At 35.0% G+C, this 25478-nt stretch overlaps 1 protein-coding gene across 1 annotated transcript in view; it reads right to left on the minus strand.

Annotated features, from left to right (window-relative positions):
* LOC121323019 (kalirin-like) overlaps positions 1–25478 on the minus strand; it is a 159909-nt gene that overhangs the window by 12958 nt on the left and 121473 nt on the right. Inside the window, exons 35-49 of the mRNA XM_041263737.1 lie at positions 11199–11494; positions 10113–10250; positions 8367–8491; positions 6892–6945; positions 5818–5884; positions 5172–5275; positions 4820–4889; positions 4454–4540; positions 4107–4199; positions 3761–3811; positions 3238–3315; positions 2715–2900; positions 2163–2334; positions 1546–1787; positions 999–1249 (exon numbers count right to left, since the gene is read on the minus strand). Coding sequence (XP_041119671.1) covers positions 999–1249; positions 1546–1787; positions 2163–2334; positions 2715–2900; positions 3238–3315; positions 3761–3811; positions 4107–4199; positions 4454–4540; positions 4820–4889; positions 5172–5275; positions 5818–5884; positions 6892–6945; positions 8367–8491; positions 10113–10250; positions 11199–11494 — 2014 coding nt within the window. The remainder of the gene's footprint in view (positions 1–998; positions 1250–1545; positions 1788–2162; positions 2335–2714; positions 2901–3237; positions 3316–3760; positions 3812–4106; positions 4200–4453; positions 4541–4819; positions 4890–5171; positions 5276–5817; positions 5885–6891; positions 6946–8366; positions 8492–10112; positions 10251–11198; positions 11495–25478) is intronic.

The raw sequence follows: 25478 nt of genomic DNA on the forward strand, positions 1-25478 counted from the left end.
GCTAAATAAACCCTAAAAAGCAAACCTTTGCAGATTATGCAAATTAAAAAAAAAAAAAAAAAAACTGCATCACTTTTTAAACAACTATAGGTTCACAAACTTAATTATTATATTATCTGATACTGGCTGAAACTGATTTTGATGCTTTAAACATTATTAACATTCTAAGTTTCTAACATTAAAAGACTCAACTTTGTAATTTGGAAACCTATTGCTCTGTATGTGTTATATTAACCACAGCTGTTAAATATCACCTTTGAAAGGTTAGTAAGCAAAACAAGTTAAACTTATTTTGCCTCATTAAATCATGCCCATGTTGAAAATGTATTTTACATATTTAAAATACTACATTTAAATTCTTAGTTACATTACAGGTACAATGATGAACATTGTGACTATCATTATATTGCACAACCTGACTTCATTAATATGGGTTTCTTAAATAGTGCAAAATACTTTATACAGGAATGTAAGGGGGAAAAAAAGTCTTGGCAAACAAAAACAAAATATATCTTTACAGTATACTGCCAACATATTTAAAATCATGAAAAAAGGAAATAAAATAATAATTAAAAAAAGCTTTACAAACAAATTGCCATAGACAACATAAAACATCTCTCATTTTAGAAAGTTAGGCCTCAGTCCAACATAAGGCATTGTTGCCAAATATTTAAATGAAGCAAAACACATTCAAAACTTAAAACAGAAATAAAAACCGTCCAGTCCAGTCAGTTCCAAGTTCTTGTAAGATTTGTTAACATGAAACAAACCGTGACGGTCTTAAAAGTCCATGTATTTATTTATATATATTATTTTACAAATAAACAAACAAACAAACAAAAAAAGAGCTGTCAAACAAGACTTCCCCTGCCTTTAATCCAGCATTTAAAAGTTTGTTCCAATGGACTTGGGAGTAAAAGCAGCAGGGGAACCCCACCATCTTTTTCAATTCCTCTAAAATCCATACAGTGCTCCCAGGGAAGCCAAGTGTCACTTACTTGATGCTTCCTTCAGCATTTTCTGTGAAGGTTTTATTCATGGGACCCAGGATATAGCCTGGAACCCAACCTTCAGCAGCTGGGGAAATATTATTTGCAGGCCGGTACACCAGGAACATATTTTGCTGGTTGATGGCGAGGATATGCACCACCTCGCCCTGAATGACACATATCTCATTCTCTTTCAGTGCGTTGTAGTCTTGGGTCACCATCATAGTAGATGAGGCCCCATTACATCCAGCTATATCATTCTGCAAAAATTAGACACATAACAAAATGTTACATATATGTTACAGAAATGGATAATTTTTGCCTAAATTAATTGATTTTCAAGCTGTGGAAAATGGTGTTTTGTGAAAACGTTCATACTAAATGGTGTGGATATGGGGCAACGTTAATTTGGATGGTCTAAAACAATAACTTTTGTTTACCAATGTAATTGATATTAATTTCCCAAAAATGTATTTCCCTTTTCCCCAGATAGTTATTTTAAAAAGTGGTCCTTGATTTCTTTTATTTTCAAGATGACTTGTTGTAAATGACTGACCTTTCCATGTTCATTTCTGTCTTTATATGGATGGTGGTCATAGCCTGGGCTGCCATTAGAGGTAGATATCTTTAAAGGTGGTATTGATGGGTTCCGGCTGTATTTTGGAGGTTTTTCAGCTCCGACTGGGGTTGAGGAATGGGGATGGTTATTCGACTGGGATATCCTACAGCTGGGCTGTGATTTCGTTACTGAATGGGCACATGTTTCTTTTTTTTGATACTCTATCGGAGACTGCAAGGCTGCAATGAGAAACCAATAACATTATTCAGGCATCATTTTTTTACACATAACTACATAAACCACTTTCCAGCAAAACAAATTTAGAAAAGGGGTCATATGCCTATAACTACCCTTCAAAAACTCAGGATAGCCCACAGACTTATCCATTAGCTTCTTTCTTCCTTGACAAATGAGCCCAAATCCTTCATTAACTACATAGTTGCCTCATTGCTAAATTGCTATGTTTACCTTTGGCCATTACCTAACAGGTAAAACCTGTGTGTAAACTTCTATAACAAGTGGATTGGACAAAAGCATTGGTTAAACAAAGACGCAGTATATTTTATTTGAATTAGCAATCCAGAAGACAGGGATAGCATCTGTGCTCTACATACCATTCAGGAAATCCCTCTGTGTGTCCAGAACTTGGCTGATATCATAAACCCAGGCCTGCTTAATGTCTGGATTGGCAGCTTGGAGTGTAACCCGCTCTGAAGAACCTCGGCAATACAGAGCAAACTTGCAGGGGTCATTGTCAATATTCTCATCCATACTCAGGTAACTCATCTACACAGGATAAAACAAATGATTGTATGGATACAGTGTGCTGTGCTTAATGGATACAGATATTTGACTATTACAGATGAAAGCAGAAGGACCAAATCATTTTGTACATTTTCCATTGAACTTTAGTCGCTAAGTGTGGAGACATGCGCTGCTTTACCTTGATAATTTGCATACTCCATAGCGGATACTATTTTTTTATGTCGATTTATTTGTCATGTGATGTTTAATAATGCTAAGTAAGCATGATATTGTATGTAATAATAACAGTGTACCTATTTTGTGTGTTATAGAAAAAAATATAGGATGTTGTATAAATAACAGCGTTAATCAGATTACATTTACCTGGATAATGTGGATGCGACAGAATTTCTACAACATACCTTAATACTTTTCTTAAACTGGTAGCCTGGGATTGAGGAGCCTTTCCTGAGGAGCTCACTGAAGATGACAATCTGTTCAAAGAGAAAGACCCTGCGTTCCTTGCTGCGGGACAGCACTCCAGAGTCCTGCTCTGCCACGTAGAAAGTGTCCTGCTGCAGCAGCTTACCTTGTGCAGTTAGCTTGCCCTAGGAAAAAAAGAAAAAAAAAGAACATAAATCTGATTTAATTGATATTAATAAAAGGTTGGGTCATCAAAGTTAGGGGAAGCAAATGAAAGGAATCAGGAGCAACTGTGGCCAGCCCATTAGCCAGGCAGTAAATCTGTCAAAGAACCCTAGACAGGGTTAAATCACTATCTCTGGTGCAGATTTCATTATCACATAATTACCTTATTACCACCTTGACTACCATATTAGCATTAAAAAAATAACAAACAATGAAATTCAAGGGCTAGGGTACAACACTACAGTCCTTTCAGTTACTTGAAAAACATAAAGAGCGACTGTCTTGTCAATTCATTACCTCAAAGCCTTGCAGACGTCCGAGATTCATCATATCATTGCAACGTTTAGGAACGAGGCACATTAAGTTAACAGCTTTCTGTTAAAACAGATAATATTAAGTGTCAGCTCTATTAAGGGGGTTAGTCTGTTATTCCATTTTTGCAAGGAAGTAGCTACATAGATTTGCATGTTGGGGACTAAGCTACAAGGATACATTTCACAGATTCAATTACAACTGAAAATTTGCAGTTCTATTGTGCTATAATTAAGTTAAATACAGGAGTTTTATTGAGTGACTAAACATGACTCTGATAGTTGCAGAACACATTTTAATGCATTTATTAAATAATTATTATTATTATTATTATTTATTATTATTATTATTATTATTATTATTATTATTATTATTATAATAATAATAATAATAATAATAATAATAATAATAATATAATAATAATAATAATAATAAAACTAGGGAGTAGCCGGCCGGAGATGATTGATTAAAAAATAAAAAAATAAATAAAATAATTCAAATTACATACCTCTATATCCAGACAGTCTATTCCAGCCTTCTCAGTAAACCTTAGGAAGTCCTGAACCAAAGAATACAGAATTATTTAATTTTTTGCACAGAACCCTACTTCTCTATAGCAACTCAAGACAAGATTAAGTATAGCGTACCTGACCTACTATGTGTTTGATCTAATAAATAGCACATAAGATTATAATGTGATTCAAATTTTGTTTCCATTTAGTATAGATTGGTGTATAAAACTATAATACCATATAAAAAAAATAAAATTATATATATATATATATATATATATATATATATATATATATATATATATATATATATATATATATATAATATCAAAATGCTCTTACCTTGAGAAGAAGCTGATACTTTGTTATTCTCTGGATTGGTTTTATAAGAAAATCACTGATTGACAGCCTCTGGTTTATGTCTTGTTTTATTTCCTAAAAAGAAAAATAAGGTGTTTTATAACAATTTTAACACAAGCCTAAAACTATTTGTTTTTGCAATGGAAATATTATACATCTTAAATTAGCATTCCTGATGTACTTAATACTGGATTTGTGTATAGTAAAATATCTGTTTATTCATAATACTACATTTAAAAGTGTGATCACATTTTTACGCAAGTAGAGTTAAAAAGTTGTTCTTAAACAATGCACTTTTCAAGTATAACAGGAAAATAAAAACTGGTTACCTCAAAGTAGGCATCATATTCAGCTACAACACATTCTGATCTGGGTTTGTTTTGGCAATACACCACATACATATGCAATCGCCTCTCCTGTAACAAAACAGATGCAGGCAGGTTTAATAACTGACCTACTACAAATCGATTAGACTACACATTAGCGGTAACCGCAATTGGTCAGCAACAACATCCTATAAACCTTCTAGTTTAATTCATATAGCAGTCAAGTGAATTTTCAAGTGAATTAACACCATCCTGTAAATATAAGGATTACTTTTATATTAAAATAACATTCAGGCTTGAGTAAATTACATTTTGATAGGTCCAGTGAAAATTCACAGACTGTGCTAAAGCCTGCTTTAAGAAACTTACATGCTTTATGAACAGCTCAGCCAGTCGATCATGGTCCTGAAGGCATTTTTCCAGTTCACCCAGGAAAAAACTGCAAGCACATTATCAGTTTATAACTCATTTGCTGTGTGGTAACAATAGATCTAAATGGTGCATTTTATAAATATAATGTAAATAACTATGATATACTTAACCCCTGTGATGTTTTGATATACAGTAATTGGGTGTGCGATGAATGATACCTTTTTACAGTGTAGTTCAGGTAACATGTAGCTTATTAATAGAATATCTGATTGTATGGAACATATTATTGTATCATATTTAACATACAGTGAATTGTTATGCCAAATAAAGGCTGATGGCTAAAACCTACTCTTTGTGCCAGTCATAAATTTGATGAATGTTTCCAAAAACAATTTTGTCTTTTCCTTTCACATCTTCGGGGAAGCCCTTTTCATCAATAGTCTTCATAAAACCCTGTTTGAAAAAACAAACAACACACAGCCATGTGATGGTGGCTCACATCTGTTGTGCCAGTAAAATAAATATTTTGAAAGTGATATTTAAATCATAAGTTTACGGCTTGGGTAAGCTGGAGCAGTTCAATACATCATGTTTTAACTAAAATGGATGGTTAACAACAACCACAACAACAACAGCAGAATAGTACAGAATAAGACAGACTACCAAGAGGATATGATATGTATTGACAACAGCTGTAGCAGGTATAGTGTAAATATAGATGTTAAAAAAAGAAATAAAACAAAAATAGTCCACAAAGGTGAGTGTGTACCATGTTATGCAAGGCAAAGAAATCCAAGGATGCTCCCTCAGGGCTAACAAAGTATATAACAGACCCAAGGATGCTCCCTCATGGCTAACAAACTATATAACAGGAGACCCATATATAACAAAAAGATTAACTCCAATGGTTGAATTACCTTCACATTCCCAACACATGTTTCCATGCATTGCCAGCTATTTATTGTTATTCTTAAAAAAAAAAAAAAAACACGTACCTCCACTACAATGCCGAGGTCTTTGACATAGTCTTTCTCTGTTTGTATCAACTCATTAAGCACAAACCTAAAATAAAACAAAACCAAGATCAAAAACAAACTATCATTGGGGTGATCAGCTGGATGTGCTGTTCCATTCCTGGCTGAATTGGTATAATACATGATTAAGTGATGTAGATATGAATGAACAAAAACAGTTCATATTTAGGTAACTTGATTTAAATTATAATCATATTTCATATTTATGTTTATGATTATTGACGTTTGAACTCTTTCAACATTGTAAAGGCTTCTAGGAGAAATGATCCACTGTAAACAGCAGACTTCTAGTGGAATCCAAGAAATACCTCTTGGTCTTGAGCATACATCTATAGTCATATACTATATGCGTAATATTGTAAACAAATGCACATACATATTTTACAGCTTTACTGATATTGGCTCTGTTTTCAAACAGCTTAAAAGTCTCTTTAAAATACTAATTCATCAGCACCTATAGAATGCTTCTCAACTGACCGTCAACATGTTTTTAATGTGTAGCCTGTATATTGCTTAAGAGGAGCTTCTTTTGAAACAAAGACATACTATTCCAGAAATAGCACTGCATATGCAGAACTACAAAACTTCCAATTTGCTACTCGCCACTCCACAGTTACATTAAATAACAATGAAGGCATTGTGACCAGTTACTGAGAAAGAAAGGGCATTTTTTGATGAAAGCCAACATCGTGTTGGACTTTATCATAAAATTAAAATGGCATATTCCACCTCGTAGACTTTTCTGCAGTAATCAGCAAATAACCCAAAAAAACAACGAACAAAAAAAAACAATATCAAGAATGAAAGCATGTAATTATGTACCAAACTGCTTTATTTATGGCAAAAACAGGTTAAAGCCAAATGTTTTCCCACACGCCATACTGAATATTGGACAGAACAGAACTTAAAAAGGCACGTTCTTCTCGGATTACATATAAAATAGTGCCAGTGAACACTGGTTTCACTATAATAACTTTGCTGTTACAATACCAGTTTGTGCAATCTGGCACAAGTGATAGACAAGCTTTAACTTACATTCTTCCTCGTAAAGCTTTGGCTTTCTGCTCCTTAGGACCTAAAGAACCGCCACTACAACCAACGTCTTCGAGACCTAGACCTAGACATATACCCATGCCGACGTCTTCGGGGGGGTGGGGGGGGGGGGGGGGGGGGGTGGTATCATGGTTACTATGGAGTGATGGAGTGACTTAAAACTAGTTTTAATGTGGATCAAATGCATTTATAATTTGGTATGATCATATTGTCAAAATTATTAGCAAGAATCACTGGGGTATATTTCTTCTGTAGTTTATTATTATTTTGTGAAATGAGAAAAATAATCTATCTTCATTTTACAAGTCTCCATTTGGGATACTGTACTTTTTAAAACATATCCTATCACAGTTTGGTAACCGGTAACTACACAAGCATCTTCATAGCTGATGGAGGTCTCCGAACATGCTGGCATGAATTTGCAGTTAACAAATACAAAAAGAAAAAAAAGAAAAAAGAAAGAAACACACTAGTTGTAATGTGGTATTTAGCTTCTCGGGAGCTTATTTTTAACACATTTTACTTTTAGCACACTGTCTGAATGGGAAAATAAAAACAATTCCAGAACAAATAAGAAGCAACTTAAAAGTTAAATATCTGAGCAGTGTGCTATTTATGGGTTAGTAACTATGTGGTGTCTTTTCCCTTCCTGGAAAAAAAGGCTGACAAAGAGTGGTTTAGAAAATGACTTACAACTTCCTGTGTATTGAGTGGAGAACATGATCAGCAGATGAAATATAAATATATACTGTATATAAAATTGTTCAGTACACATCAAGCTGAAGTCTGGAAAAACACAGATAAGACCCAATTTGTTTGGGCTGCTCCATATTTCTAATCTTAAACAACTCTGCTGGAATTTAAAACAGTTATTCACAATGACATGTATATATGGATGTACCAAACATTTATTATGTGTGAACTGTTAGAAAAGTGAGCACATGTAAACACATTAGCAATAACGTTGTATGATGAATGATTAGAAACAGACCACACACCTTCGCATAAATGCCCTCATGACCGTCATACTGTATTTCATAAGTCAGCACTATGTACATGGCTTAAACCCATACTGAACTGAAGGATAAAAAGATTGATTCAATACTGTGTCAGGCATGTTACGTTATGCACTGCACCAGAACATCCTACCATCACGTTGCATGCAAAAATAACAGAGGACTGTAACAGTAACTGTTCTTCAGGATTAGGGTATTAATCCCAAATATACACTATGGAAATCTTTGTTTTGATACTAACAATGTGGTTTTTGTCCTAACTATGCTTGATTTGGGTGTTAAGGAAATTAGAATACTGTAACAGAATATTGTTCTGTTAAAACATGATGCATGGAAGCCTTAGACATGCCCTCTAAAAAACAAAAAGGCCTAAGGTAAATCTAATCTAACCTAATTCAGGCTTCATTATAATTTCAAACCAGACCTCGTCACCTTCTATTCTATCCCCACTGTTTAAGCACCACACTTACCAGCTTACTTTTGACCAATTTTTCTATTGCACTGACAAGGTCCGCAGCACTGGGGACTTCAGCAGAGCGCTGACGAGCAGTAAGCAATGAGGAGGACTGCACGGCAGTTTGATAAAGGAGCGACAAATTAGCAGGATGGAAAGAGGGATAAGGAAAAAGAAACACAAGCAGTGGTTAGATCAGAGTCCAGCGAAGAGGGTTAGAGTTAGCGGAAGCCTTGTAAGGAATAGCACATGTAATTGCTGCCTGTTGGAGTGGTAAGAAACAGAGGAAATATTATTTTGGCCATATGTTACAAACTTCACAGAAGACATAACATTATACATATATAAAACCAACAGTTACTGTTAATATTTATTTTCATGATCTTTACTTTTCGAAAGCCACTTGCTCACACAAAGCTTAGTGAAGCAAAAGATCTTGCTAATACGACCTGAGAGCACAAACAGTTTCACAGTTTTTTGTTGTCACAGATCCAGATTGACATGGAGCTTTGGTTAGCCAATCAGCACAACCAATAGTCCATAAACCTGGAAAATATTATTATACTTGTTTTAACTTTATTTGGGCATTTCTCTTTCAATTCAAAGTTAATTGCAAAGCTTTGGATATATTTCTAAAGCAACATACTAATTTAGTCACAATAAACTTGTTTTGATGCCTACACTGCACCTAAAATAACTTTGTTTCCAAGCTAGAGTTTGATTATTTCATTTTTTTTTAAGCCTATGCTGTTCATACACTAAACAGGACCTTTTGAATTCCTGCTGTAGTTTAAGACTCCTTTTAAATGCTCTTATGGCAGTGTATTATGTCATGTATGATAATATTCTGTTGTCCATAGTTTTGAAGTTTCATATATTTGTTTGGGATAAAGTCAATGTTTACCCAACTGCACTTGTTCAAGATGTGTGGATGACATTTTTATTAAGGTGTTGCAAGCTGAAGAATGGAGGATCCACAGAGTAAAATGAGCACAAGGTTAATTATTCTAAAAAATATGAGAATAATATTTTAATCTTTCATTTATATTCTCATAATCCCTTCCCTCATGATACACAGCATCATGCTGGAACTTTGTGTCTTGTTTCTTAATAGGATGGCCATACAACACTGAAGACCAAGATTCAAGCAGACATAGCTTTTTTGTAAGCCTTTCAGACAGCATTGCAACATGTTCATTCCATCACGCTAACAACTGAAAGTGAATGCCTGGTACACATTCAGCTTCATGAACATGTTGAGTACTTTATAAATAGGGCATATGTTTTATGTTATTTTAATAAATGTACTGCATCTCAAATAATGAATAAAAACAACAATGTAGCATTATTAAGGCTTCTGGTGGGAGACTTCTTGCTGAAACCAGATCAGAATATTTAGAAACACAGGAGAATACAGGATTAAAAAGTGTGCATGGATAAGACTGTGAAGGACTGACAGCAGAGACAAACTAAGCAGCACACTCACTTGTTAGCAGCACAAGATACACATTGGAAAGAAGCAACAGGTGGAGACTCATTATGAACTTGTGTTGAATGACACTGAAGATGGAATTTGACTAAGGTCTACAGCAACTAAACATTTCTTCCCTGAAAAGTCTAAACTCATTATTAACACCTGGAGGGTTTTAAAAATCAGATATTTTTTTTTATTTTCTTACCGAATGAACCAGAGAAAGTTTAATGCCATTTTCATGGTTAGAGTGGCGACATACCATCTCCTCCTGAGGGTCGTTCTCTATGATTTTCATTGGTGGAGGAAGCGGGGGATGGGATTCTTCATCAGGTTCCTCTTCTCCTCCACTCTGCATTCCAGAAGAGGACTTGGATAAATTACCATCTCTCCTCCCCTTCTGTAACGAATGTTAAAACCACTTAATGAAACCCATTGTAATGATTTAATCAGCTGCCTATCTGATGGGTTTAGCAGTGCCCTGCTTCACAGTCTCACAGTGTCACAAGCTCAATTTGTCCCTGTCAGGAATCACAGGTGTGGCCATTCCCCAATTAGGTAATTGGTGCTAATTTGGGAGTGGTCACATGTATCTAGGGAAGGATAAATCATTTGTCCGGGACAGGGAGTTTTAGTGAGTGTAGCCCGCTTGTTAAACCTGTGTTAGTCAGTGAAGGCGCTATCCTGCCACAATAAAACAGCCCTTGATGTTCACTGCTGGTAAAAATCACTAATATAAGACCTCAGCTTTTACCAATTTGGCAAAAACAAAAGGTATTTGAATTCACATAAATTTAACATGTAGTGCAAATTAAGACTCCAAAAAACAGACAATTAAATATAGACTTCTTGTCGAAGCGCTGGTAAGGTAATGAACTCTTAGTGAAGTACATTCAGTTTACAAATTAGTTTGATTTATAGTGAGGTTGTAGCCATAACAGTAATGTTTTCCTCTGGTAAGTTAAACAAACACAAGCACATACTGTAACAACTTAACCTTTGGCAGTACAGAATAAGAAACATTCTTATTTTCCAAAACGAAACTGATTTAGACACATATATATTCTTGTTTATGAATAAGGACTAAATCAAATATCTTAATTTTCAAAATAAAGCAAATCAGACTTATCAAGGGGTTCCTCAACTGCGTTAATAAGACAAGCTGGATTTTAACATAAGCATTAACCTCTCTCTATGCCAGACATTTAGAACAAAAAAAATATCCGCACTGGGGTCTCAATGCATCCTGAACACTAAATGTTTAGTAATTCTAGTGTAATATGCAACATGGAACCTCTCCACAGCCTTGTAGATGCTCACGAAAGGAGAATAAAAGAAACACAAGTACCTCGTCTGCACTGTCATCCTGAGGTGTGGTCTCATTTTCTCCAGGTTTGGGCGACCCCAAGTCGAAGCTCTTCCTGACCTCTCTCTTTTTATGCTTGCTGGGTATCTTCTTGACAGTGCTGTCAGCTTTGCCGCTGCTGAGTCTGCGCACGGGACTCGTCAGCCATTTCTTCAGTGTGTTCCCTGAACGTTTGGGGCCTGGGGAACTTGTTGGTATGGAACTTAGTGAAGTATGTGGCTGCAGGTTTGCCACAGACTCAGACTTCCCTCCATTTTCAGTGGAAACAGAATAACTTTCTGAAAAACAAAACAAACAAAAAAAAAAACTGGTTTGTAAAACTCCCTGCAGTGATTTGTAAAATTAATTGTATTGAGGAACCCTGTAAAATGTGTTGCTCAGAATGTTTTTTCTTTCAACCAACACCACACTCTGTAGCCCATTAAGTTAATTTAATGGCAAACTAGCACAGATGTTTGTTTGTCTGGCTAAGCAAGGATTTGCTTGATCTTGAACGGAATGATTCAGCAAAAAACAATGTGTGCCAATCTATGAGACCTGATCAGTACTGGGGATCAAGACTGAAGTTTGGATACTTGTCTGAAAGCCTTCACCTTCTTTATATATATATATAGATATATATATATATCTTTTTTTTTTATTATCTATGTACATATATGGGGATGGTACATTGATATATATTATATAAGTATATATATATATAATAATATATATATTTCGGTTGTCTTGTTGGTTGAAAGAAAAAATATATCTACCAATACATGTATATATCCAGCTTACCCTACCTGTGTATGCATTTCTGTCCCCTGATGAACAAATTATTATAACACTGCTATGAATGAATGAAACAGACAAATAACCAGAGGCTGCAAAAAGAGCAGGGGGAAATACACTTTCACAAAACACTGATTAAACACCACAGATGAATTACTTCAAATTGGAAAGTCAATGATTTAGCACACTCCGTCTCATTATGGTTAAAGAATAGCATTTCAAATATAAATAAAACCTTAGGAATAATTCAATAGATTCCTATTGGTCTTGCATTCAATATTTCATTTTATAGTGTCAACCCTAACTGAATTGCTGCAACAGGTCCTCTCTAGTTATTTGTCAGTTTTTAATTTTGTTTTTGTTTTTTCCTAAAAACTTCACTACAGTAAGTGAAGTTCTGGTTGAAATGTTTGTTTAATTGTTAAATGTTTGATTATTCTCAATTAGCAGACATTTCTCAAAAGTATGCTTGTACAGATCTGATCTTTTTTTTTTAAGACAATCCTGATTCATCTCTCACCAACTACTTTAAAGTGTAACTGGTTTAATTTCTCTTTGACAACAAACATATTTCCAAACATTGTGGATTTGAAACTACTGTATTGGTCATCATTTGATATTGTTTCAAAAAGACCCATCATCTTTTTGAAACACATAACACAACCACATAATAATTTCCTCTTGAGGCAAATTATGAATCATGAATGGCATGTTTGTCCAATGCACTTCCAATTAACGACCACATGATTGAGCAGCACATTTCGTTAAAAAAAAAACAAAAAAACAACAAAAAACTCTTAAAGCACAGAACTTATAGACAACCAACAGTGAAAACGATCAACTCTCATTTGCCCTGATGCCTGTACACCAGGAGGTTGTGGGTATCCTTCACAGGGGTCCATCCATGAGAACCCTTGAATTCCAAATGAAGTGCTACCTATATTACATATTCCCCAAAGCAACAGAAACTCCACCAAGTGCCAAAGTAGCTGCACTGTTATCCATACACAATTTCCAATTCAAGCAGTAGTTCCTGTTTATATCATTCACCACCCCTGCCTCCCTGTCTAAAATAATTAAGGTCGTATCTTTAAGATCAAAATGCCCATTTCCTGTTGGATAAAATGTGGTCTCTTGCAGGAAAATATTAGGCCTCCAAAATGTATACTGTAAAGTCTAGAGGGTGAAGCCAAGCAGGAAGTCTAGCAGGCTGTATAGCAACCTTAAAAAGACTTGAAAAACAAAAGTAGTTTTGTTCAGATAAGTCATCTGGGTTTAATTTGGGAAATATATCACCCAAGACTGAGATGCATTATGGGTACTTGTGGCAGCTGTTGTCAATTTACTCTTTAATCTTCTTTAAACAAAACAAATTTTATGGAAACTGCTTTATTGTATTTTTCTACATTATTACATGCACTTAACCCCCCCCCCCCAAAAAAAAAAAAAAAAAAAAAAAAAAAAAAAAAAACAGATCTATTCTATAATCCGGGTATTATACCAGCATTTCACAATATAATAAACATATTGAAACCGTTTACACATTTCACTATTGGAGGTATTTCTCTAGGTTTGTTTCATATTGTTCTTACTGTCCGTCAGGTTCCTATTGGAATTTGCCGAGCCAAGTCAAATCGAGATGTTTTCAGAATTTATACTGCTCTGTACACGGCAAGATCCAGATCATACTTTCTGTTGTTCAGGTTCACTTGTTTTCAATTTAGCATTACCTTACTTTACACAAAGGGAGTTCATAAAGGTAGAGCTCTAGCACACTATAAAGCTTTTCACCCAGCCAGATACATGTCAAGTACTGTCAACTGATGTGCTTATCCATGCAGAACAGATTTGACTGTAATCTAACTGGGGATAAACAAAGCAATATTTTGTCGGGGATTTGAATCAAAAAGTCACTTTATTGGCAATCGTACCATTGTTTTTTATAAAGGACCATGTATGTAAAATAATATTGTAGCTCTTCTGCCTTAATGGAAGATTTGTGTTTATGACAGTTTGCCAAGTCTGGGACCAAATCAAAACTTTGACAACCCGTTAATCGCACTTAACAAAACTGTATTTAATAGCACTGTATTTTTTTTTTTTTTTTTTTAATAAGTATCTTATTTCTTCTACTCATAAAAAGAAAACGCTATTAAATACAGTTTTGTTTAGTGCGATTAGTGGGGTTGTCAAAGCATTGATTTGGTCCCAGCCATAGTCTAGCAAAAAACCTTATATTATTCAAAATGTTGTTTTAAGTTAATAAGTTCTTAAAAAAAAAACAAAAAAAGGTTTGTAAACTGAACATATTTAATAAAAACAATTAAATTTTGACAATACAAGTACGTTCTCCATCCTCCCAACGAGGTAGGAGGGAATTCCAAAAATAGTAGGTACCTATATATATATATATATATATATAATCTGGTGTCAATCTCAATCCGAGAGCATAAAAAAAAAACACTCAATTATTCAGTTTGCAACTACTTCCCAACATAAATTCCTCAATATCTTTTCGAAATCAAGGCCTGCTGTCTGTTAACTTAAATAATGATAAATTACTCCTTTCAATGAGTTTGCAATGAATTATCCACTGAACATCTGCCTTGACGGTAAGTATTTTGTGTGCAAAAATCAGAATGTGAATTTGATGGTATTATGATGTCACTATTTCCAGTCAAACTCAGTCTAGCGCAAAAATATGCAATTAAAAATTGTTTGAAAAGTATGTTATATTTATTGAAACAATAAAAAAAAAAAACTAAGTAAGGCTGCAGGTAGTGAATTCTGTAAACAAAATTAGCGAATAACACAACAAAGCACTACATTGTATTGCTAAGAAGTACTATAATAATAATATAAATAATAATAATAATAATAATAATAATAATAATAATAATAATAATAATAAATATCCTTAAATTCTGATGATGCATGCTGGCATCACATTGACATGGATAGCTTTTTTTTATGAATAGCAGACATTCAAAGATCAACAAACTGGCAACAAAGGGCAAACCAAAGTTCCTTCCTAAAGGGCAGACATTTTATTTATTTTTATAGTACTGGTAGTGCAGTGGTAAACACTACACAATAGCTATTATTCAGTAGCCCCTAATTATTTGTATATCTGACAATGAATTAGGAACAGACCTTATAAACTATACTCGCTATGTACCTTCAACATGGCCACAGTCAAGTTTGTCAATTACTGATTCGTAACAATGAGGCAGCTCTATGTATCCAAAGGAAACTCTTGAGTAGGGCTTTCAAGTTAGAAAGACAGGCACATTCTGAGGAGGTGAGAACAGCCCTGGTCTGGGTCGATGTACTAAACCCTTGAAAGAGAAGAACTCAAAAACACTTGTGCTGTGTAGTTTAAAGGCTTCTTTTTAGTTCAGGATGTCAGTTTCCCTAAGTCTAAGAATGGAATGTGGTCAAGGTTAGTGGAAAATACATGTAGGAGGACTCCGCTCTTCCCCAGTCCCCCTGTCATTCCTTTCTCACTCTCCCTTGTTTTGTCCTCTCCGAGATGAGATGGCACAATTAGGCGCCAGTCAGTATATGCTCCAGCTGGTCTTGTGTTGCAAATGCTTGGACTGGGGCCGAGGACACCAGAACTTGTTGTACTGTACATGGCCTAAACCTAGGGCAGCTGCCAGGGAAGGGTTGTCTTTCTGCACTATGACCTTGGCAGGATTTAAACCTCAGTGTTATCGGTGAAAGGCAAAGATCAGGAGACTGTGCTTTATTTTATAGTTTCTTATCATAATTTTTTATGGTAACAAAGATAAGTGAGGTTTCAATACAGCTGGCACAGCATAAACTATGGGATCTAGTGGAAAACTGGACCACAAAGCAACTTAGTATTACCAAATACTGATACAGAGACTCACTCTAGAGTATTCATTTCACAAATAGGTTTGGTTAATCAGTATTATTGATCCCAAACCAAAGTAATCCACACTAATTACTGCTTTGTTTGCCTGACAATGAACTTGGGACCTGCTTTAAATTGTATTTATTTGTATGTCTTGCTTTTGGCTTTTGAAGAACTACACCAGTATTACATTAAATTATGGCACCAATGTATATTTAGCTGCTTTAAAAAAAAAAGTACTAGAAAATAAAAGTTATGCTAACTGGGCACAATTATTTAAAAATAACCAAAAAACACCACTCACCACTTCTCTAATGACAGCGGCACAAAAATGTAAACCCTAGGGCTTGTTATATTTTCCAGCAATGGCCAATACTGGTTTTCTGTTGGTCGTACTGGATCAAGTAATAGGAATACTCATTCAATACTTTTTTTTTTATTTTTCAAACTACTTGTCTTTAACATTTTTATTTCATTTCTCCCAGAAACCAATATACAATGCCATACTATATTTGGAAAGTTAAAGTACACAATAGAGTTTGAATTTGGATTTGAGTAAACCAGAGGCACAGTGTAGCTCAGCTCTTACAACACTTGCACAGCAAGAAAGCTTTCTTTAAATTCTGCCTTTCTAATATCACCTACATTGTAATACCTAAATACTACTGTGACTGCTCTTGGTGCACAGGCATAACAATTACAAGTCATTTGTGTATTGTATACTTTGCTGTACATATAAAATCAATAAAACGATGTCAAGGTTTTTTTTTTAAGCATTCAACTGATAAGATAGCAGGCTGTTTTCATACGTAATGCTGCAGTGTCCCTAGTCTACGCTGGTGTGAACTGGGTGCGGCTTTGTGGGGAACACATTTAAAAAAAAAAAATAATTCCCAGGTTCGGTAGATAATTTTAGACCCAGAATTTCCTCAGGACGCTGGTTGTAATGTGCAGCTATTGAACACTAATAAGGTAAAGTGTCTGCAGTGTCTTATTCAAAGAATATCTGTGCACTGTGAGGAGAATATATGTGCACTGGACTTTATTAGAGAGCACAACATGGAATTGGTACGGAAACATTCTTTCTCCCAACTTAAACCTACTTTCTATTACATTACTTTGAGCCAAAGTCATTATCTTGCAACTGCCTGCAGCAATACAAGGTTATAAACAACATTGTCAAGTTCAGCAAACTCCATTTTACCTGGAACATGACATTTATAACCTACTGTGGGATGTAGAATTGTAGCCCAATAAAAAAAGGTGGAAAAGTGTTCAAAACAGACACCAATAAATTATATTTGTGTGTTGAATATAACAGCATTGTTGGACTTTACAAGTACTGGAATGTCAAAGTTGTATATTGATTCAACGAAAAGAACTGCCTTATATTAATCACAGGTAGACACTAGCTAGATACAGGGTGAAATTATATGTTATCAAGACCACAAAAACCCTTTTCCATGAGAAAAGTCAATAGTTTCAAGGCTGAATCATAGTATTAAAGGTAATGTTTAGTATAATATTAAAGCAGGGTGCAACAGTGTTTTATCACTGAATCAATTTGTTGTTGTCCATTTAGAGCCTCTTTTCATAACATTTAATGTTTGTTGTTTTCAGATGGTTACAGTGGCTTAATGGAACCATAAATAAATAGGGAAATTATTGTGTGGTGTATGGAAAAACACAAAAAGATCTTCTTCAATGTCAGTGATAACTCACAACACTTATACTGTAAGGGCTTATGTGTTATAGATTGTAGCTGAAATAAAAATGCTGGTAGTGATTTAGGAATATCCAAAATAAATTAAGCCTATCTGTCATCAGCACTACCCAACTACTCAAAAACACTCATATTACGAAACACGTCATTCTCTATCAGATCCTGTCATTAGCTGTGTTCCTGTACTCACATATATTATCCTAAATGACACATGTAATTGAATTTACCCAGCCTAATGGCAAAGCAGACTGAAAAATGGAAAGTGATTATTTTTAGTTTTTCGATACCACTGATGGTTGCATACCAATTGTACATAAATGCCATTATAGGGCACAGTGAGGAGCAATTAAGCTGCTTTGTGTTCTATAAAGAAAAAGGGTTTGAGGCAGATCATTGCAGCGTGAGGTAAAACAAGGATCGTTGCCCTATTGGTTTGGTTCTCCAAAGAGTACTCCGAGTAAAACATTAATAACACCTCATTTCAAAGTGGCTTACATCTTGCCAGGACAATAAATCTCTGGTCTTCTCAGAGCTACTATGACATTCCCAATACATCTGTTCTCATTTACTACCATATGCTTATTAAAAAAATCATAAAAACTTCCTACTAGTTGATACAAAAACATTACACAGCCATTTGTTGAAAAACAAGACCATCTTTTGCACTGAAGTATTCCACTACATGCAAATATTGAGAAATATAAAGTATTTTTTTAACATTAATTGTCAAAAGAAAAGTGAAAAGAACTAAAAAAAAAAAATACTCAAAAGGAGAAGGGATAATTAAGACAGTTGCGTAATACCTATGTTTGGGATGTCTAGTACCTCGTTCCCATACACCACTCAACCTGGGTTGAAGACCCTGCTGAGTGATACTCTGTTTCCATGTTCATTTGGCCAAACCACATTGGCTGACAATCCAAGCTGCCCCTGATTTTTTTTTTAACCCATTCTCAAAGCGGGCCAAAGCTGGGTGGGTGGAAATAGGTCACAACACTGACCAATGACGTGATGAGCGGGCGTAAACATTTAATCAACATCCGGGGTGAGCTGAATTGTTAGGATTGTCGGAAGCAAAGCAATAGCATCCATCCTATTAGTTTTGTAAACAAACGCATGTGACCTTAGCTGCAATTCTGGGAAAGAACTGGCAGAATGTGACCTTAGCTGCAAGGCTTGCTGGGGAAGAACAGCAAAAATCTGTCAAACTTGCACTGCATGGAAACTGAGTCTTTTCATTCAACACGGGTTCGGAAGGAATGTGGGAGAACCCGGATCAGCTCGGAATCCATGCTCATGGAAACCTTGACCCAGCATATGCAACACAATAAACGGGAGAAAATGCAGCTTCTGTTTGAAAGGTTAAAATTCAGCTACACCTTTTTGTGGTTAAACAGGAAGCGTGGCATTATTTGTTTGGCGAGCATACTACATTATGTTTGCATGTTTGAAATACGAACAGACAAAACGAGCAGTCAGGCAGTAACAGAGATACCAGTACCAGTAACACTTAATTATTATCCAGAACTCCTTGTTCATAACCGATAATATACTGAGACAGGCTTTGTCAATCACATGATGATAATAAACAAAAGCAGAATAAACAATCAAAAAAAAAAAACTGGCATCGAAGTCAACAAGCAGAACTGAAAATCCTTTTAAAACTTGCAAAATATCATAAATCTCAAAAAACACCATGGTTTTTCATCTTTGACTTCCACGTCATTGAGGTGGGCCTAGAAAGATATGTGTTAGACTTCTTAAAATGACACTGTTGAAAATGTTAAGGGATTATCTATTGCCTGAGCTCAACCCTGATATAACCCTAACCACTCCCAAAAATACATGAGGCCTTTTTTTTCTTCTTTTGTTTACTATATAGCACAAAAAAAGTCTTCTGTTTTTCTAAATGCCTTTGCTGGAAAACACATTTTAAAATGCTGCCGTGGCAACAAAAATAAACATAAGACACACTTAGCCTGCCTATTCTTCACAATAACCTGCCCATTTCAAAATTAAATTGAAAGCAAATTTCTAAAAGTTAAAATGTCACTAAGTTATGAAGCATTATTAAGCCCCTTTCCTGAGAAATGTAAACTTAATACTGAGATACATTGTTGATTGTCAGTGCTTTACAATACCCCCACCCCCAAGACTTAACTTCAAAGATACATTAATATACTGCAGATAGTCTAAATCGAAATTGTTTTTCAGAGGCTAGATGCAAGATCTTGCAGTATCAAAATTCTACCAGGAAATTCAGTTAGTAATACTAATTTAAAAAAAAAAAAAAACTATATGCTGTATCAGTTCCCTTAGGTGATACAATACACCGTTTTCTGTTGCCACTACAACAGACCCTGTTTCTGCTTTCAACACAGCCTCTTGTTTTGAAAATTCAAAGAAAAAGCTCCCTCTTTCTTTTCAATATAAATATTAGAAAGCCTTTCTGAAGTCCAGTAAAGTTTTTTTTTTTTTTTTTGCTCACATTAGGTATTATGTTTAGAATTAGTCCCTCTCCACACAAAGATATGTGCAATTGAAGTTCTGGGTTGAAATTAGTGTGGATAACGGATTCGTTTCCAACTCTGGTTCAGTGACAGACCAGACATTTAAAGTTGACAATTTACACATACCCTGCACTATAATGTAATCATACTCCATTTTAGCAGTACACATAATGGTCTTTAACCAACTATGAACCAGCAATGCTAGCCTGGCCTCAAATTGCAAGGTAAGGCAGACTAATAATTCCCATTTAAAACCCCATTCTACATGATTACACAATACCAGCTATTTTTTTTATTTTTTTTTATTTAATAGGCTACATTCCTACTTCTTTTTTTTGTAGCCTCAGAGCAATCCTTGCAATGTAGGAGGAAATTAGAATTCAGAATTTACTGCAGCTGGGTTGTGGCCCTTTTTTTGTGTGATCTCTCATGACCATGACATTCCTGGTTATAAATCATTGTTTAGAAAGTCTTCTTCTGTCAGTGGATAATGAAACTATACTTTGGGGATTAATTAGCATGACACCACATCCATTGAACCGCTGTCATGCCCCCCCTGCTGCTTTCAATATAAGCATGCATGTTAAAGTATTTTCAAAACAGAGAACCCTTTACATAGAAACTCAGAGTGAATGAAGGCATTTTAATGCAAATACAGCACAGAGATTCAATATCCTGATCAATGCAGTCTGACCTGACCAGTAACTGAATTTATAAAAACATAAAATTCGACAGTTTTTATTTTGTCAACCTAAAAGTTAAAATTAGACATTTAAAAAATAACATAAAAAGCTGACAAAATATTGTCTTTCATGAAACACTTTCAGATTAGAATTTTAGTAGCAGCAATAGTATCTGAACAATAATTTCATAAATTCAATTCCTTTAAGAAGGCAGACAGTATTACCACCATCTTACTTGTAAACTGGATTATTATTTATTTGCACTGAATCTGATTGTAAAGGTTTTGTCAGAGGAAATATATATATTTTTTAGACAATCTACTGAAGGTGGAAGTCAAAGTCTTTGTGTAGCATTGTCCAAATCACATTTAAACCAAAACTAGTTCTGAGTGATGGAATGTTTACCTCTAAAGAAGACAGCAACACATTGTATTGCAACAAAATTAGCTTTAAAACACAACATATCAATGTATTTTTTACCTAGATTTTTTTTCACACCTATGTTATGTTACCTTTGCATTTATACAAGGAAATCGCAGTGAGGATATACACTTCCACCCGTTTCAATATGATTAAAGCTCTTGGAGAATAAAGTCCAATCTACTGACCTGTAACTTTAACACAGCAACAGCAGTATTCTGACAAAATCCGACCAAAACAGGACTGGGAGGACCAGCACCTCCCTCTTTTCATTCTGCCCTGGTGCTACTCATGGCAGGGTGAAACCAACAGGGACACAATAAAGATCCACATGCGATGTTGCTTAAGCATGAAACAACTGCTCCATGTCTCCCTAGTTTACTATGTGATTGTGCTACCTTTTCGTTAGGGGTGGATCTGCAGGAAACAAGGGGTGGGGCTTATTCACAACTGCCACAGTACTTGTGACTTCTACGAGGGAGCAAGATTATGTGGAAATGCAGATAATAATAATAATAATAATAATAATAATAATAATAATAATAATAATAATAATAATAATAATAATAATAATAATACATGTTTAAGACTTTTAGCTATCAAAGCTCATTTTAATAATGAATCTGTAAGCTAAAATATATTTGGTATCTTGTTCTTTTGGTATCTGTCTGTTCTGGCTGAGTTAGGAAGCCAGCCAGCTGGCCACCAAGCAAAATTGCTATTACTGACTACATGTTATTCACTTGTTGTACAGTGTGGAACATCATGACTACTACATGGATGCAGTATTTGTGATATTTAATGGCAGGTATGTTCCTAATAAAAACATGCAATTTCAGAATCACAATGAGATGCTCTTTAAAAAATATATCCTCCGTTAAATAAAAGCTCATTTTAACTTCCATTTCTTTTAATTAAGTTAGTTTCACCGACTAATGTCACTCTGATCAGTTTTTTCAAGCCATATACGACAGTAAAGGAGGGCCTGAAGGTCCCTAAAAGCTATTTTTGTTTCTTGCCTAGTGATTTCCCTGAAAAGCCCCATTGTTACATACTATTCCCGGGAGCATGCTTCACTCCTACATAATACTGTAAATGTATTTTATGAAACTAACAAAGCCTTGACTATATTTCGCTGTCATTGACAGTGGAGTATGCAAAATGTGTGCAAATATAATGTTTAGTGCTTCTTATAATACAAAGCAATACATGCCAAAAAACTGACTCATATAAGAGGTTTATTTGCACATAACTAGTACATATGTTAAATATGTATGAACTCTAAAAGTAAAATGTACTATTAGTGTGGCAAGCCCAGACAAATGCAATTATCATTTACAACTGCACGATCAGTCCTTTGCCCAGACATAAAACTACTAGTCAAGGACAACAATATCGTCACCTAGAACTGAGAAGTAAGATATAAGCATTCAACACTACATCACTTGTAAATAGAACCACATATTAACAATACATAGCTGTGGATCCTGAAACAACCAGTTTTTTCCTAACACTGATTACAACTTTTTGCAGACTAGTCATTTGAAGCATTTGACCAGCTATGAGGTACTGCAGAGCATCAGCAAGAAAACAACATGTGAAAAAAAATTGGAAGATAACTATCAAATAGTATTGAAGGGGAATGAGCAGCTTGGGAAATTCTGGCCCTTCCAGTCGTGGCTGAATTGCTCCACCCAACGTGGTTGAATTGCTCCACCTAACTCCCAAAATTCACAAGATGGCATCTTATACAATAAAATACATAAACATATATAAAAAAAATATATAATGTTGCTAAATTTAAAATTGTACAGTATGTTGCACAGGATGACACCTGTACACAACGTGCATTGTAATTTTGATAATTCCACAGTTTACAATACAATTATGTGAATATGTATTATTTTGTAAATTACTGCAATTCACTGGCTTGAGGACTACAGGTACAACCACATTGTAAAACAGAAACCTCCCGGTTAGCAAATGACTTCTCTGTGTTGATAGCAATGTCTAGATGCTTGTCACCCTTGCTATATATACACACTATATTATATCGGTCACAGAATACTATCAGACACAAAGGTCAAAAAAAAAGGGTGGATTTTGTATTTCCTGTGCTTTAGTTTTGAGTTTTAATGAAAAGTGAACAGGTTTAAGGTTTTATTTGTGTTTCCATGACAGCGGTCATCTTGAAACACCCTTGAATTCTAGTCCATGCAAGGTTGTTAATTGGCTTTGGGGTACAACATGTCATCTATTCCTGCAGACAGACTGCAGAGCAGGCGCGATATGAGGAAAGTGGAGCAAAACATTTCTCTTTACTGCAGGTGTCCCAGTTTCCTTTCCAGAAAAAGAAGATTCCTGTACTCAGCTAATCATTATTAACAGTAGAAAGAATGGCTTTATATTCCTTTTAGATCGGATAATATTATCACAGTCTGCAATGATTGTTTTATTGCCACTGCTTTTTTTGCTGAAAACCAATTTTCATACTGTAAACAGTAAACTATGTAAATATTAGCTATCTATAGCAATATGTACAGCAAAAGCCCATCTGCTCTTCAGTTCTGACGCACTTTTACTTTTAAGTCTAAAGTATATATATATATATATATATATATATATATATATATATATATATATATATATATATATATATATAAAATCCATACCCTTGGCCCCCCCCCCCCCCCCCCCCTCCATGTTTGTACAAGCACAAACAGGCAAATGAGCTTATGTACAAAGTAGGAGGGGAAACAGAGTTCCTGTATAGCGCTTTTTAAATTTACATCCACCTACCTAAGACTGCTCAATAGTCTGTTTAAAGCATTAAATTTATCACTAGATTCATACTGTTCATGGGCTTTAGCATCCTATAGTAGCCTATAAAAATATTTGAGAACGACGGATGGTCTCTAGCTGTGCTTTCATAACCTAGCCTTCTGCTGCAGTAGGAAAATGGGGCGTATAACACTGGAAAGTGTGTTTTTTTCTATTAAGGTTCAATGACAACAACCTAAATTCACCCACTCAGGGAGTACGGCATTCAACCTACTTAAACGTGTGAGGTGCAAAAGAGGAAAACAACAGATACATTATAGAAAAAAAGGCGGCAAATATCTGAACATGGACATGAATAGCAACCACACCCGTTGAAATTGAAAGGTGGAGACAAGTAAACAATAATATGCAACACAGGGACTATTTTTTAGTAGTATGAATGTACTAAAACCCAACAGGTCTGTAATCCTTAGTATTCCTGATTGGAGGGTATTATTGTGATTACTTGTCCAAATGTATAATCATTTGCATTATATTTCTGCTTTCTTATTTTTTTTAAAATTCATTTTAGTTTTCATATTTGTCTGCTGTGGAGAAATAGAAAAAACAAGTACTTCTTTTCCTTTTTTTCCCAGCTTATCATGGACTGGTTATTAGTCAATATGTTTTCCAGTTGACATATACAGTAATTGTTTTTCTCTTTACAGAAGTCCATACCTCTCTCCTGTTAATTGTTTTGGCTTCCTTTTGTTTGAAAATCTAATTTTATTTAAATGGAGCCAATCGCGTTTCAAAAGATCCTCTATTTCTATATTTGTAGGGAAGTATTAAAAAAAGAATCCTTTACTTTTATGGTTTGTGCTACATCTGTTCCATTCTAACAGTCATCCATATAAATAAAACAACTCTTCCCAGAATGCAGTGTGGTCTAGCAGTACACTACCTGCACCCTAACCTTCAACTTGAATGGAATTTCACCATCATGGTGGAATATACATGGAGAATTGTAACACTTTGGTCCCTTGAATTCTGTTTAAACATCACATTGGGTCTGAATAATACTGTGGTGGTGCGCCCTGCCCTAGTGTGTATTTTGTGTTTCATGTGGTGTGTTATTGTTGGTGGGTATGTATTGGTGCACAAGGTATACATTGGGCTGTGTAGCATGGGTGATTTAAAATGTATATTTCTATTTAGGCACAGGGATTGCACAATCACTTCACGTGCAGATACAAAGGGTGTGTCACAAAATAATTAATGTGCAGACTGTGAGCTCAGCACATAAAACACAGAGGCCCAGATATTCAAAAGGTTTGCTCACCGCGCAGATGGTTATGCGCGTCGTAAATGGCTGTTATGTATGAAAGCTCAAAATGTGCCATATGCAAAATTTCGTTTTGCGTGCAACAACCCATTTTGCACTGTGCAAAAATATGTCTGCATAGCGCAATTTTGCAGGAGCGGTCTACAGTTTGCGAGATCCTGCCATGT

The sequence above is a fragment of the Polyodon spathula genome, chromosome 11, assembly GCF_017654505.1.
Source record: "Polyodon spathula isolate WHYD16114869_AA chromosome 11, ASM1765450v1, whole genome shotgun sequence".
NCBI lineage: Eukaryota > Metazoa > Chordata > Actinopteri > Acipenseriformes > Polyodontidae > Polyodon > Polyodon spathula.